The 15214-nt window shown below is 39.8% G+C and overlaps 1 protein-coding gene across 1 annotated transcript in view; it reads left to right on the forward strand.

The window, feature by feature from the left end:
• Nucleotides 1-2635: 2635 nt before the first annotated feature.
• Nucleotides 2636-15214, forward strand: part of LOC308367770 (uncharacterized protein) — a gene marked incomplete at both ends in the record, with an annotated part of 31065 nt that continues 18486 nt past the window's right edge. Inside the window, 5 exons of the mRNA XM_080841760.1 lie at nt 2636-2834; nt 3151-3514; nt 6848-7197; nt 10538-11242; nt 11621-12240. Coding sequence (XP_080697886.1) covers nt 2636-2834; nt 3151-3514; nt 6848-7197; nt 10538-11242; nt 11621-12240 — 2238 coding nt within the window. The remainder of the gene's footprint in view (nt 2835-3150; nt 3515-6847; nt 7198-10537; nt 11243-11620; nt 12241-15214) is intronic.

Here is a 15214-nt window from a genome sequence, read left to right on the forward strand (position 1 = left end):
TGATTTCATAATTTCTTTGTTGTTGTCTTACTGTTCATTTTGTGAATGTGTTATTAGGGAAGTTATAAAGCTTACTTACACATTAGTAAATGGTGATGTGTTTCACACTTTACAATAAGTCTCCGTTTGGCCAGTTATAAAGGTTAGTAACTGATTACTAGATGATGATGTGTTTCACAATTTACAATAAGACTCTGTTTTGCCAGTTATAAAGGTTAGTAAATGATATATAAAGGGTGATTTGTATCACACTTTACAATAAGGCTCCGTATTGCCAGTTATAAAGGTTAGTAAATGATAAATAAAGGGTGATGTGTTTCACACTTTACAATAAGGCTCCGTTTTGCCAGTTATAAAGGTTAGTAAATGATTAATAAAGGGTGATTTGTTTCACACTTTACAATAAGGCTCCGTTTTGCCAGTTACAAAGGTAAGTAACTGATTACCAGATGATGATGTGTTTCACACTTTACAATAAGACTCCGTTTTGCCAGTTATAAAGGTTAGTAAATGATTAATAAAGTGTGATTTGTTTCACACTTTACAATAAGACTCCGTTTTGCCAGTTATAAAGTTTAGTAAATGATTAATAAAGGGTCATTTGTTTCACACTTTACAATAAGGCTCCGTTTTGCCAGTTATAAAGGTAAGTAACTGATTTCTAGATGATCATGTGTTTCACACTTTACAATAAGACTCCGTTTTGCCCGTTATAAAGGTTAGTAAATTATTAATAAAGGGTGATTTGTTCTGAAATGAGTAGTAAGCAGTAACTTGATCTTGGATGGATGGATACTTTATTAATCCAGAGGGAAATTTTAGGACATCCAGTAGCATCCAGACACAACATAGCAAATAACATGTTGTTCTACTTCAGCTCTGGAAACCCAGATAAGACCATAGTGTGCGTCCCATGTTACTAAAAAAAAAAAAATGTTGGGGGGGGGGGGGGGGTGGGGGGGGCACAGGTTGTCACCCCCCACCCCCCCTCCTGAGGGCTAATACCAAGAATGGTAGGGAATGTGCAATTGGGCTAGTAGAGGAGCCAGTGAAGGGATAGACAGTGGGTTGCCAAGATGGGGATCTTCCGAAATAGTGAGCCCGCATCGATGTATAAAAATTGTGATTATAACTCATTTATAAGGGCTTATTAATGACTTACAAAGGGTTTACAACCTCATTAATAACCTATTTATAACCTATTTATAAACCATTTATAATGGAGTCTTATTGTAAAGTGGTACCCAATATTCTTTCAGGGGGCCCAGAATTCCTAGCAACGGCCCTGCTCCTAATAGTACCAAAAGCTAGGACTAAGAGACATGGAAAAGCAGCTTTTAGCTTCTATGCCCCCAGCCTTTGGAATACTCTTCCAGAATACCTAAGAATGGCTGAAACGGTTGATACATTTAAACATACACTCAAGACATACCTCTTTGATCTGGCTTATCACTCACTGTAAAAATGTATTAATTTAACATATTTGAAACATTTATTTATTTACGAATCCGTGTCTCTTTACAAGTGTTTGTAACCCCCAATTAAGTACCGCTACATCAAATGTGTTTCCTGTTTGCCGAGTGGATGCATGTACGGCCCCGGCAAACAGAACACAACAGAAATGTGGTGCCCTGTTGTCATGTGATGCTCTGTTGTCATGTGATGCCCTGTTGACATGTGTCACCTGTTGACATGTGATGCCCTGTTGACATGCGTTATGTGATGCCCTGTTGTCATGTGATGCCCTGTTATCATGTAAAATGTATCTATTTTACATTTATGGAACGTTTACTTATTTATCTATCTATGTCTCTTTACAAGTATTTGTAACCCTCCCCCCCCCCCCTTTATTTCCCTTCTTTCCTACTGTGAGGCGCATTGTGTTACCTTTGTGTATGAAATGCGCCGTACAAATAAAGTTTGATTTGATTTGATGACACTGAAGCAATCTGAGTGAAACTGAGGAGATGGCTGCAGGGGGATCATCTAGTGGTGAGTTCATTAATTTAGCCTTATAAGGCGTGAGTGTCTGTGAATTGTAGTACTATTAGTAATTATGACTATTTGTTTGTAATATGTTTGGGTTGCTAAAGTGTTTGGTGTCTGACTGTGTGACTGTGTTTCTTCATGAACAGAAGGTGTCCTCCATCTCTCAGACTTGAGGATTGTGCTGCTGGGGAACAGAGAAGCTGCAAAGAGTTCAGCAGGAAACACCATCCTGGGTAGAGAGGAGTTTGACCCTGATGTGAGAACACTGCAGTGTGTGAAGAGACAGGGAGAGGTAGCAGGGAGACAGGTCACTGTGGTGGACACGCCAGGATGGAAGAACTACCATATTAATTTGTGTAAGGACTCTGCTAACCTCCTCAAACAGGAGATAGTTCTTAGTGTGACTCTGTGTCCTCCAGGACCTCATGCTTTTCTGCTGGTCGTCCATGAGAACATGACCTTCACAGAGGCAGAGAGAAATGCCACATCAAAACACCTGAGTCTTCTCGGCAATGGAGCCTGGAAACACTCTCTAGTTCTGTTCATTCAGGAGAGACATTCAGAAGAGAAAATCTTTGAGGTTAAAGGGAAAATGCTCCAGCGGCTTGTGGAGAAATGTGGAAACAGATATCATGTCCTCAACATTATGAACAAGGATGACACGCAGGTTACTGAGCTGCTGGATAAGATAGAAAAGATGGTGGCAGGAAACAGTGGATTTTACTATGAAATACACAGAGAGAGATTACAGGAGGTGGAAGAGAAGAGGACAGGAGAAGAGAGGAGAGCAGAAGAGAGAAGGAAGGAGGTGCAGAGACAAAGACTGTCTATCAGCTCAGCAAAGGGTGAGTTAAATTTATCATCTGCAGAATCACATTATTAGCATGAAAATGAAACATCTTTATGTTGATAAATGTTACCAGCTGTACCTTCCTTCCTTTTCATACAAAGTACAATTAACTATATGCCTCTTGAACTATATACTTACAACAGCACAAAAGATAATTTTCTTTCACTAACATGGATAATTCACCATTACAAATTTGAACTTTAAAGTGAGAGAGAGAGAGAGAGAGAGAGAGAGAGAGAGAGAGAGAGAGAGAGAGAGATAGATAGAGAGTGAAAGAGAGATCTGTTCATAATCTCTGGTTACTCCTGCAGGAGACACATTGCTTTCAGAACTCAGGATTGTGCTGCTGGGATTTAAAGATGCTGGTAAGAGTTCATCAGGAAACACCATCCTGGGCCGAGAGGAGTTTCAACCTGGACAGAGATCTGCTGTGTGTGTGAAGAGACAGGGAGAAGTAACAGGGAGACAAGTCACTGTGGTGGAGGCTCCAGGATGGTGTGCAGGTCTTCCTTTTGAGTTCAGCCCTGCAATGGTCAAAAGAGAGATTGTGCTCAGTCAGGGTATGTGTGATCAGGGTACACATAGTTTTTGTTTTGTCATACAAGTGGATGCTAGTTTCACAGAGAAAGATATGACATCAGTTCAAAAACACTTATGTCTTCTTGGTGAGAAAGTGTGGAGTCACACCATGGTTGTGTTCACCTATGGAGACTGGCTGGGAGAGACAACCATTGAGCAGCACATTGAGAGTGAGGGAGAGCATCTAAAATGGCTGATTGAGAAATGTGGGAACAGATATCATGTCCTCAACAACAAGAATAATCGGGACACAGTACAAGCCACACAGCTGCTGGAGAAAATTGAGGAAATGGTTGTGATGAATGCCAGCCTTCCCTTCAAGATGAGTGGAGGTCTTCTAAGAGACTTGGAAGAACGGGTGAAGACAGAGACAAGCAGTGCAGAGATGAGGATGAGGAAGGTGAAGAAACAAAGAGACGACCTCAGGTCCCTGGGTGAGTAACAGACACAGTCCATGAATAAGACTGGGATAACTGCATTCCAAAGCAGATGTTATTATTAGTTGTATGATACACAACCATGAAGAAGCAGCACCTGACCACAGGAAAACCAAATCTCAATATGGACACTAGCTGCAGTTCAACACAGAGTGACTATAATCCATCTCGGTGAAAACATATATTTGATCCAAGGCACAGGGCACTTAAAAAGTTACTCCTCAGTAGGTAAAAAACACTATAAAGCCAACCCTAATAAAACAGCGACTTAAAATTAGGCTGCTTTTAAGCATATTAAAATATGTTAAAACGAGTCCAAAGTGGATCCCCAAACCCAAAGACTAAAACGCACCCATGAAAACTAACTTAGGAGACATTGCAAAACAGTTTATGGACTTGGGTCTTTCTGAGTCACTCACTAAACAGACCTGCCTTTACAAGCCATTTGAATCACCTGAGTCAGTATCACCAAGAGCAAAGAAATCCTCGAGGTGAAACGAGCCCTCTGTCTCCAACTACTAAACAAGGTTAAGAGCTTTCCTCAGTAGTGTACTTTTTGTGTATTTATCATTTTTATTTAGGAAACTAAACTTTCATCTTGTTAAAGGTTTCTGAAACATTTTCTATTAGGCTGTAACATTAGTTCAACATCTTTATAAACAGGTAGCATTATACTTAGCCTGCTTCTCATCGATCAGCATGTACTGCACTATTTGTCTTGCACTCGACTGGATGAAATCTGCAGTTTGGTCAATCTATGCACATCCTGTACAATGGAACGTGACACCCATTCACTCACTCACTCTCCTGACAGTAACCTACAGCTTTCTGACTCTCAGAACTCAACTGACTCATCCTGGAGGTGATCCACACTGTATTTTACTCTCACAACTCTCACAGTCAGCTTCACACATTCAACTAGTATAGGCTGCTTGAGCTAATGGAAATATGGTGAATACCTATATTAGCCCATAATTATTGACAGTGGTGGAATGTAACAAAGTATTTTTACTTCGTAAGTGTACTTAAGTAAATGTTTACGTATCTGTACTTTACTTTAGTTAAAGTAATAGTGCAAACTTAGTTGTACATTTTAAAGTAAGTACTTTTTACTTTTACTTAAATAGGAATGTTGATGTAGTACTTTTACTTTTACTTTTATTTTCTTGGGTACTTGTATTGTTACTTAAGTACTAAACTTCAGTACTTCCTCCACCACTGATTTCTGACGACTGTATTCACGACATTATGCCAGCGTGTAATACTGCAGTGTCCTGATGCCCTTCTAACATTGATTATATTAGCCTACAAACTGCATTGGCTGCAGCTACACACAATGATCTAGCAACGTGTGTGTGTGTCAATGCTTGTTTATTGCAGTATTTGGCTTCTTCACATGTGCACAGTATTCATCTATCACAAACAGAGCCTGGTTCAATCGCCTAGTGGTAGCCCATCTCGTGTTTTCCTGTGTGGAGAAAGTTCCCCTGATCCAATCACTCAGACTGGATCAAAAAATCTATGTTTTATAGTGTGTAGGAAGTTCAACTGATTCTCTCAGTAGCATTATACTCAGATAGCTCGACTCGACTCGACTGGATGAAATCTGCAATTTGGTCAATATGTTCACCTTGTGCATCTATCACGAACAACCATGAACAGTACAGCTGGCTAATTGAACAAATAAGATCAGGGCAGCTCGAGACATGTCAGAGTCCATGAGTCCATGAACTCCTACAGTGTGCCAGCTATCTACAAGCCTCCACATCGCTGTTACTATGCGCTGTGTTTATTTTAGATTGATGGGTGGTGGGGTGTTGGGTAGCGGTACAGGCACACCGGACACAGAGATTTTGATTGTGGCGGAAAACTGCTGTTTAATACCTCAAACACACTCTTGTTCACTGTGGTAAGCTCTATCCACAGGGCCGATGAAAATAAACATCTAAAACAAAACGCATTCTAAAATCAAAGCATTCCAAACCATGCTTATCCAGTATCATTGAACACCTCACTAGCTCACGTTACAGACACATTTCTAAAGACACCAAAAAGTCTCAACCTCAGTACTGGCGAAATAGCAGTCTTAAACAGCTCAGCAAAACAATAACTAAACACATTAGCTCGATAGGCGATCCTTATGCTGATATTTTTATGATAATGTAGAACAACATTGACACTGTTAACGTCCAGGGCCCATGAAAATAAACTTTAACAAGCATGGCGTCCTACGCAGGATGAAATGCAGGATGAAACGTCTGTGTCCCGGAACAAACAAATAGCAAAAATTGCTAAACTCTCCCTATAGCATAGGTGAACAGACAGTGCACTACCTAGTGGTGTATTCAGGCTACTGCTGTACAAATTCATGCAGTGGGCCTACAACAGACCAAATGTGGGACAAGTACTAAGTTTGTGTTGGTCAATGTGGAACATGGTACCAACACTGAGAGGTAACCTAAAACTATGATAACTTTGGTAAACATTTGTTTTTGGCTATGATTTTGTCTGGTAGCTCTTTACTTTAGTTAAAGTTTGTTTTATGTGATGGAGCAGGGGTGTTCATCTGCCCCATGTCCACACAGTTTGATTAGCGGTCATTACTGCTCTCCTCTCAACTTTTTCTGCTCTCTCTTCTAGGTCAAATACATGAGCCATCACTGAGAATAGTTCTGCTGGGATTCAAGAACTCTGGAAAGTCTTCAACTGGGAACACCATCCTGGGCAAAGAAGTGTTTGAATTATGCGTAACGTCAAAGTGTGAGAAGAGTCAAGGAGAGGTAGCAGGGAGACAGATCACTGTGGTTACCACGCCAGGCTGGTTTTGTAACTATGGCCTGAATAGTGCTCCTGAATTCCTAAAAGAGGAAACAGTACTGAGTGTGTCTTTGTGTCATTCTGGACCACATGCTGTCTTACTCCTCATACGTATTGATGTCTCCTTCACTAGTCAATATAGGCAACACGTAGAAGATTATCTGTCTCTGTTCAGTGGGGCTATCTGGAGTCACACCATGGTGCTGTTCACCTGTGGAGACTGGTTGGGAGACACAACCATCGAGCAGCACATTGAGAGTGAAGGAGAGCATCTGAAATGGCTGATTGAGAAATGTGGGAACAGATATCATGTCATCAACAATGCAAACAGCACTGATGACACACAGGTAACAGAGCTGCTGGACAAAATTGAAGAAATGGTCACAGGGAACAGGGGCTGTCATTATGAGATGGACAGGAAGAGACTGGAGGAAACACAGGAAAGGAGGATGAAAGAGGAAGAGAGAGCAAAAGAGAGACTGATGAAGGTGGAGAAGCAAAGAGAACATCTCCAGTCACTGAAGCGTGAGTTGCCTCATATCTTAACTTTTTTGTAAATGCAGCATTTTTGTTTTCATCCCAAGTAATATGTACTGGAAGGAATTTAAAAGAAGCTATGAACTCCATGGGAAACATGAAGCAGTAGGTTATGATATTAATTCACATGGCAGGAAAAATATCCTGATGAACTAAATATGATTTAGATGCTGTAAAATCACCAAAACCAATATATTTGACAAAACACCTTTAAATATCAGTGATGAAAATTGAATTAATCTATTTGTTCTGTATATCAAACTTTAAATCCTGCAATCAGGGTTCAAAGTGGGACTCCGATGCAGTCCAGTGCATGTTAGGGATGAGAAGGTCGATACTGACCTCTTGACACCGGGTGTAGCGTTTGGAATGCATATTTTTCAAAACACTGCTTCGGGGCGTCGTTCAATTCTACATGTCACCTGTTTTTCCCTGACTGAAACCTAGTTTTTTTTCGAAAAATTAAGTATACCTGGTGCTTCTGTCATCACCAGTTCCTCCTTCCTTGTCTGTAGAGCCTATACATTATTGGATGTGTTATCTGTGTTGTCAGTAAACTCCCAAAGCTGTTAATATTACTCGTATCTAAGGAGAAGCCAGTTTTCAACATCTATCAATCCGCATTGAAGACACACTATTTTTTATGCCTTTTGTCATATGTTCTGTGGCGTCCAATTGGCTTTTCTTAGAAATGGTGCCGGAAGTGAGCACCCATGCTCTGATATTTCTGAAGATGTCGGTGGTCTAAACTTAACACTCCCAATCCTCACACCACTCCCTTCACGGGGAAAAGACAACAGTAAAGAGACAATTAGATTGCAATGGCTCTGGGAAAATAGGACTAGGAAACCCCAAGGTACTTTATGGTGATTCTCCTCTATCCCAGCCCGTCCTCCATTCATACTGAGCAAAAAACACAGTGACACTCGCTAGAGAGGGAGTTCAGGGGCATACATGCCAAGTGAGACACTCTTGTGTTTGAGGAGAGGAGCAAAATGCAAAATAAATATATATCATTTTATAAACATACAAATACAAACATGAAAATAGCCTCTGTATGTCTATTTATTCATATTCTTCATCCCTTTGTTGACAATAAACAATTTGTCAATTTAACCTTAGGTATTACAAACAATTGTCAGCATTTGTACTCTTGTCTCATCTGTTTCTGTGTTTGTGCCTGTGTTGTGGCAGCCATGTGCCTGTGTTGTGGCACCCATGTGCCTGTGTTGTGGTAGCCATGTGCCTGTGTTGTGGCAGCCATGTGCCTGTGTTGTGGCAGCCATGTGCCTGTGTTGTGGCAGCCATGTGCCTGTGTTGTGGCAGCCATGTGCCTCAGTGATTCTTGAGATAAGGGACAAAACAGGTTTTGATTTTCCAAAAAAATATTTGGATAACTTCCAAAATATATGATTACATTTATGTCAAATGAAGTTTTGTCTATCCAAACATGTTTTGGTTCAACCTCCCAGTTGTAGATTTTTTATGTTAATTGAATGTTTGCTGGGTCAGCACTTGATTTTTGTCAACACCATTATAAACATAAATATACTTATGGAAATGATTTTAAATGATCTTATCAGAAATATTTTTACTCATTAGTTTTCCCAGTTCCCCTTATAATGTACACAGGTCTTTAAATCATTAAAAACTTAAGTTTAGAGCCGAAGAAGTCAATGTTTAATGAGTAGAATTGAAATCATATCACAAATTACATTTGTCTTTAACCTTCAGATTTAACAGAGACATTTTTAAGCATTAAAAATACACATCTACATTGGAAATGTGTTAGTCTTTGAACAAATATCCTTCAAGGAATGAAACAGATACCATTTTCTTTAAAAAAACTAAAAAAATATATCTGAAGGAGTTGACACTCTATATGTAAACTAGATTTAATTCGACACATGAAACTGAAATAGCAATAAAAATGCATAGGAAGTGATATTTTTTGCATAAACAGCATTAAAAGGATTAAAATGGACACTAAAATGGCCTTAGTCAACACCATCAGAGAAAGTCAACACCATCAGACACAAATGTTGATGGTGTTTGATGGTGTTTTGATGGTGTTGACGTCTGATGGTGTTGACAAAAAAAGTACATTTCTCCTTATATCACACAAGATTCTCACAGGAGCCATCTTGTTTATCATCTGTTGACCATGGTCCAGCCAATCTATATAAATAAACACTAGATTGCAGAACATTTTACTCTAATGTTGACTCTTTAGCCATTTTGGAGTTGATACGCTATGGTTGTGACGTGTGCATATTAGTAAATAGATATGAAAAACAAAGTATTATTAAAAACTTACCAGAGCTCAAATTTTCTCATGTCACCAGGAAGACCAAGGAGGAAGGAAAGGGGTCCTTTGAATTAAAGCTGCCCTAAATTATTCCTGATTTTTTTCCCAATTTAAAAAAGTCTGATGGTGTTGACGAAAACTCTGGACACATGTTCAACTGACCAGAAAGTACATTCAAAATGTTTCAAAATTATTTTTTTTAATGTTTGTGAAATAAATACTATGTTATTTACATATGATATAGATAAAGTTCAATTTTATATCACTTTTCAGACTTTTTAAAGCATTGCAGTGTGATGTGACCTGCTTTCGGACAGGGGTTTTTGTAGGTACTGGTCACATATCATATCATTTAGAAGAAAAACAAAATGTTAGACAACAACAAAACACACTTTGTTGTGCTACCCATGTCCTGTTGATGAGTTTGGTGAGGCTTTTAAAATATATTACGTACATTTTAAGATAAAAAAACTGTGATTTATGTCACGGACATGTTTTGTCCCAGGTCTCAAGAATCACTGGCCTGTGTTGTGGCATGTGCCTGTGTTGTGGTAGGCATGTGCCTGTGTTGTGGCAGCCATGTGCTACCATTTGCTCCGCCCCTTGTCCTGTCTTTGTTCTGTTTCCCACCTATTCTACTCCTCACCTGTACCCAATGAATACCCTGCCTATTTAAGCCTGTCTTGCCTCATGTTCGCTGTCGGATTGTCAAAACTGTTGTGCTACCCTGATCCGTGAGTTGTCTGTTTTTTTGGAAAGTAACTTTTCGTGCCTGATTAAGTATCCTAAAAGGAATACTTTTTGAACTGTTATCTAACAGAAGCTTTTCGTGTTTTTTGGCGTGGAAGCCTACAGTGGTCAGGTGCCCTGTTTTTGTGTTAGCCTTTTTGATCTGTGTTTTTTGTGGAAAAAATTCTGCTTTAATCGACCTGCACTTGGGTCCTCGTTTGAAACTTGACAACAATAGCTTTCTACTGACTCCCTCTCAAACTATGTATTATATGTTCTTTCTAAATGCAGGTGATGTTCCACATCTCTCAGAGTTCAGAGTTGTGCTGCTGGGAAACAGATATGCTGGGAAGAGTTCCTCAGGAAACACCATCCTGGGCAGAGAGGAGTTTGATCTGAAGAGAAGAACAGCTCAGTGTGTGAAGAGACAGGGAGAAGTAGCAGGCAAACGGATGACAGTAGTTGAAGCTCCAGGATGGTGGAATAATTTCAACCTCAAAGACACTCCTGAGCTCACTAAACAGGAGATTGTGCTCAGTGTGTCTCTGTGTCCTCCAGGACCACATGCTGTCCTCCTGGTCATACGTGTGGATACAGCCATTACAGAGGACAAGCGAGGCACATTGCAGGAATACCTGGATATTCTCAGTGAGAGTGTGTGGAGTCACACCATGGTGCTGTTCACCTATGGAGACTGGCTGGGAGACACAACCATTGAGCAGTACATTGAGAGTGAAGGGGCCCTGCAGTCTCTAGTAGAGAAATGTGGGAACAGATATCATGTCCTCAACAATGAAAATAGAGGTGATGATACACAGGTTACACAACTGTTGGAGAAAATTGAAGACATTGTGGAAAGAAACAGGGGTCATCACTTTGAGATGGACAGAAAGAGACTGGAGGATGCACAGGAAAAGGTGAAAGAAGTGGAAGAGAGAGCAAAAGAGAGACTGATGAAGGTGGAGAAGCAAAGACAACACCTCCAGTCACTGAAGAGTAAGTTGTGTTTGATATTTTACAAACCCCCCTCAAAATCACCACACAAATATGAATCTTTCACTTATAAAGTAAATGCATTTTTAGAAATAATGAAACAATAGTTATTGACACATTACATTAAATAGATAATGACACATATATACACATTTGAATACATGTAAAAGACAGTAATTTAACCAATTTCTTTATACAGTCTGTTTTTACACCCTAATACTACGGGCATGTTATTCACACTACTAGGATCATCTATATGAATGTAAATGTTTGTGGTCACATTCTGAAATATTAATAATTTGATTGAAATAAAACATAATTTGTAAGATTGGAATTTTAATATGATGTATGTCTTCATAATTCATACAATCTATATTACAGGCAAATCACCTCCACTGTCAGAGGTCAGTATTGTGCTGCTGGGATACAGAACTGCTGGGAAAAGTTCATCAGGAAACACCATCCTGGGCAGAGAGGAGTTTGACCTGAAGAGAAGAACAGCTCAGTGTGTGAAGAGACAGGGAGAAGTAGCAGGCAGACAGGTCACTGTAGTCGAGGCTCCAGGATGGTTGATTAATTTCAACCTCAAAGACACTCCTGAGCTCACTAAACAGGAGATTGTGCTCAGTGTGTCTCATTGTCCTCCAGGACCACATGCTGTCCTCCTGGTCATACGTGTGGGTGTAGCCATTACAGAGGACAAGCGAGGCATATTGCAGGAACACATGGAGTTTCTCAGTGAGAGTGTGTGGGGTCACACCATGGTGCTGTTCACCCGTGGAGACTGGCTGGGAGACACAACCATTGAGCAGTACATTGAGAGTGAAGGGGCCCTGCAGTCTCTAATAGAGAAATGTGGGAACAGATATCATGTCCTCAACAATAAAAATAGAGGTGATGATACACAGGTTACACAGCTGTTGGAGAAAATTGAAGAAATTGTGGCAGGAAATAGCTACCTTCACTATGAGATGGACAGAAAGAGACTGGAGGAAATGGAGGAGAGCAGGAAACAACAGAGACAGAGAGCAGAGGACAGACAGATGAATGTCTACAAGCAGAGAAATACTCTTACATTTTCATTGGGTGAGTTGATTAATATTAAAATAATAATTGTATTATCTATGCAATATCTTTAATTTTAGTCTAGTATCATTTAATTGAGAAAGCTCTTATGAAGTCATTCTACATTATTTATTAATTAATCATTATTAATTATTAATGACAAGCTGTTTTGTGGACTAGCTGTTATATACCTCAAAAGTTCTGCAGAATATTTATAAATTACAAATACATTTTTACCACTGTCAACAAGATCAACATGCATTACCACAATCTCACTTTCTGCACACAGAGGTTACATAAACTTCAGAACAAAATAGAGGAACATATCTTACTGAGCTTAAAACACAGCAACACTTTAATTGACTTACTGTTTGCTGGATTTCTATACATACGGATATAGCACATGCATGGAAATAGCCACTCATGTCTTACTTACTTCTGAAACTGTGTGTCTCTTTTCTTCATATGTCCCTTAATTGATAATAAATGATATGCCATTGAAGAACAACAGTTTCCTAGAGACTCCCTCTTAAATCTTTAATTATATTCTGTTTCTAAATGCAGGTGATATTCCACAGCTCTCAGAGGTGAGGATTGTGCTGCTGGGATACAGACATGCTGGGAAAAGTTCATTAGGAAACACCATCCTGGGCAGAGAGGAGTTTGATACTGAAGAGAGAACAGCTCAGTGTGTGAAGAGACAGGGAGAAGTAGCAGGGAGACAGGTCACTGTGGTGGACACGCCAGGATTAATGATTTATGCAACTGTCAAAGACATTCCTGAGCTCACTAAACGGCAGATTGTCCGAAGTGTGTCTCTTTGTCCTCCTGGACCACATGTTGTCCTCCTGGTCATACGTTTGTTTGATTCTATCACAGAGCTCAAAAGAAAAAATATTGAGGAACACTTCAGGCTTGCTGGTGAAGAACTTTGGAGTCACACCATGGTGCTGTTCACCTATGGAGACTGGCTTGGAGACACAACCATTGAGCAATACATTGAGAGTGAAGGAGATGCCCTCAGGTGGGTGGTAGAGAAGTGCAGGAACAGATACCATGTCCTAGACAATGAGGGCAGAGGTCACAGGACTCAAGTGACACAGCTGCTGGAGAAGGTTGAAGAGATGGTGGTAATTAACAATGGCTGTCACTATGAGATGAGCAGGAAGAGACTGGAGGAAACACAGGAAGGGAAGCAGAAACCAGAGGAGAAGCAAAGAACACCCTTCTTTGAACGTAAGTTCCTATGAGATACTCTAGAAAATAGAAATGCATTTCCTTTATGAAAAGTATATTTTGACACAGTTTAGTTCTATCAACAAGAAGTTCAGTTATTCCTTTCCCAAAGTTACACATGTTCTTGGCAGCAAAAGGTGAACCTAAATCTCAATACTTGATCAATACAATCATGAAGCTATGCAATCTGAATGACAGACTAAACATCTACATCAGTATCAAATTGACTATCTTTGAATTCTGGAATGCAAGGTTTGCTCAATTGGAATAAAAGAGATGGCCAGAAAATGAAGAAGGACAAGATGGCAGAGCGAATGACAGAGCGTATGACCAATCGAAGGTCAGAGTTGGAGTTAGAGGGAAGCATGAGTTGTCCCCCTGAAAGTGAGTTAACAGTAAGCCTTTGTCATAGTGTAATATATTTTAAAAAGACTAATTAAGATGTTGGAGTGCTGCAGACATCCCTACAGTTACCATGTAGACAGACTTAGACAGGTGGACATTAAGAGTCACTCTGGAGGGAGCTATTTGTTTCATCTGATCTTCAGCATGTCTGGAAATGCATCAGTGTAAATTAGATGTCCTTGTATTTCTACTCGTAGTCTAATAAGTAAATCACTTTGACACTAATGATTCAAGATAATCAAAAATGGAAATAAAACAGTAAGAATAATCAGACATTAACTTTATTTCTCCAAAAAGGAGGAATGTTGGCAAGTCTACTTCTAACTGTTTTTCCATCTACAGTGTCTAACTATAGGGCCCGTTCCTCATCTAAAGGGTCTTTCCATCTACAGTTTCTAACTCTAGGGCCCGTTTCTCATCTAAAGGGTCTTTCCATCTACAGTGTCTAACTCTAGGGCCCGTTTCTCATCTAAATGGTCTTTCCATCGTCAGTGTCTAACTATAGGGCCCGTTACCTTGCATTGTTTTTACGAAATCCGTAAGAAACATTTCAGAAGAAATTCAGAAAATGATCGAGAATGAGGCCCATTGTGTCTATGTATAGCTATGAAATGTGCTATAAATGAACTTGAACTTGAACTTGAACCTTCCAGGAGCATTCCATAGGTATGTTTTATATGTAAACCCTTGTGTAATATTAACCAAACCTCAGACCACTGCTCTTTATGTCTTCTTTTTCCAGTGAGTGGAGATAACAGATCCAACATGTTCACTGTGGACACAGCCTATGGCACACATACCTCTGAGTGGGGCTCTGTAATGACTGTTAACACTGAGAGTTCTGGAATTGGGTCCTTGGCACCTTTAGCACGGAGAAGCTCTCTGTATCGCAGTGTGAACTTGGCAGAGGAGAAAGCAGAGTCTGACCATCAGCAATTAAAACAAGAAGAATTCAGTGCATCAGGACCTGCCATGAAGAAACCAGTAGGTTCTGGAACCCATCAGATTCCTGAACCAAGAGATTCTGGAACCAGTAGATTCCTTAAGCAGTAGATGCATGAAACCCTTTAATTTTCTCTCTCTCTCGCTGTCTTTATTCTTCCCTCTCTCTCTCTCCCTCTCTCTCTCTATCTCTCTTCCTCTCCATCAGGATTATGTGTGACAGAATTATCGTGAACCAAATCGATCAGTGATTTCTTTTAAAAGTTTTAATACTGCGCATTGAAGAGATTTATGTACCGGTGATAGTTATTTATGTTAGTAAATATC

Source organism: Sprattus sprattus (genome assembly GCF_963457725.1).
Source record: "Sprattus sprattus genome assembly, chromosome: 1".
Classification (NCBI taxonomy): domain Eukaryota; kingdom Metazoa; phylum Chordata; class Actinopteri; order Clupeiformes; family Clupeidae; genus Sprattus; species Sprattus sprattus.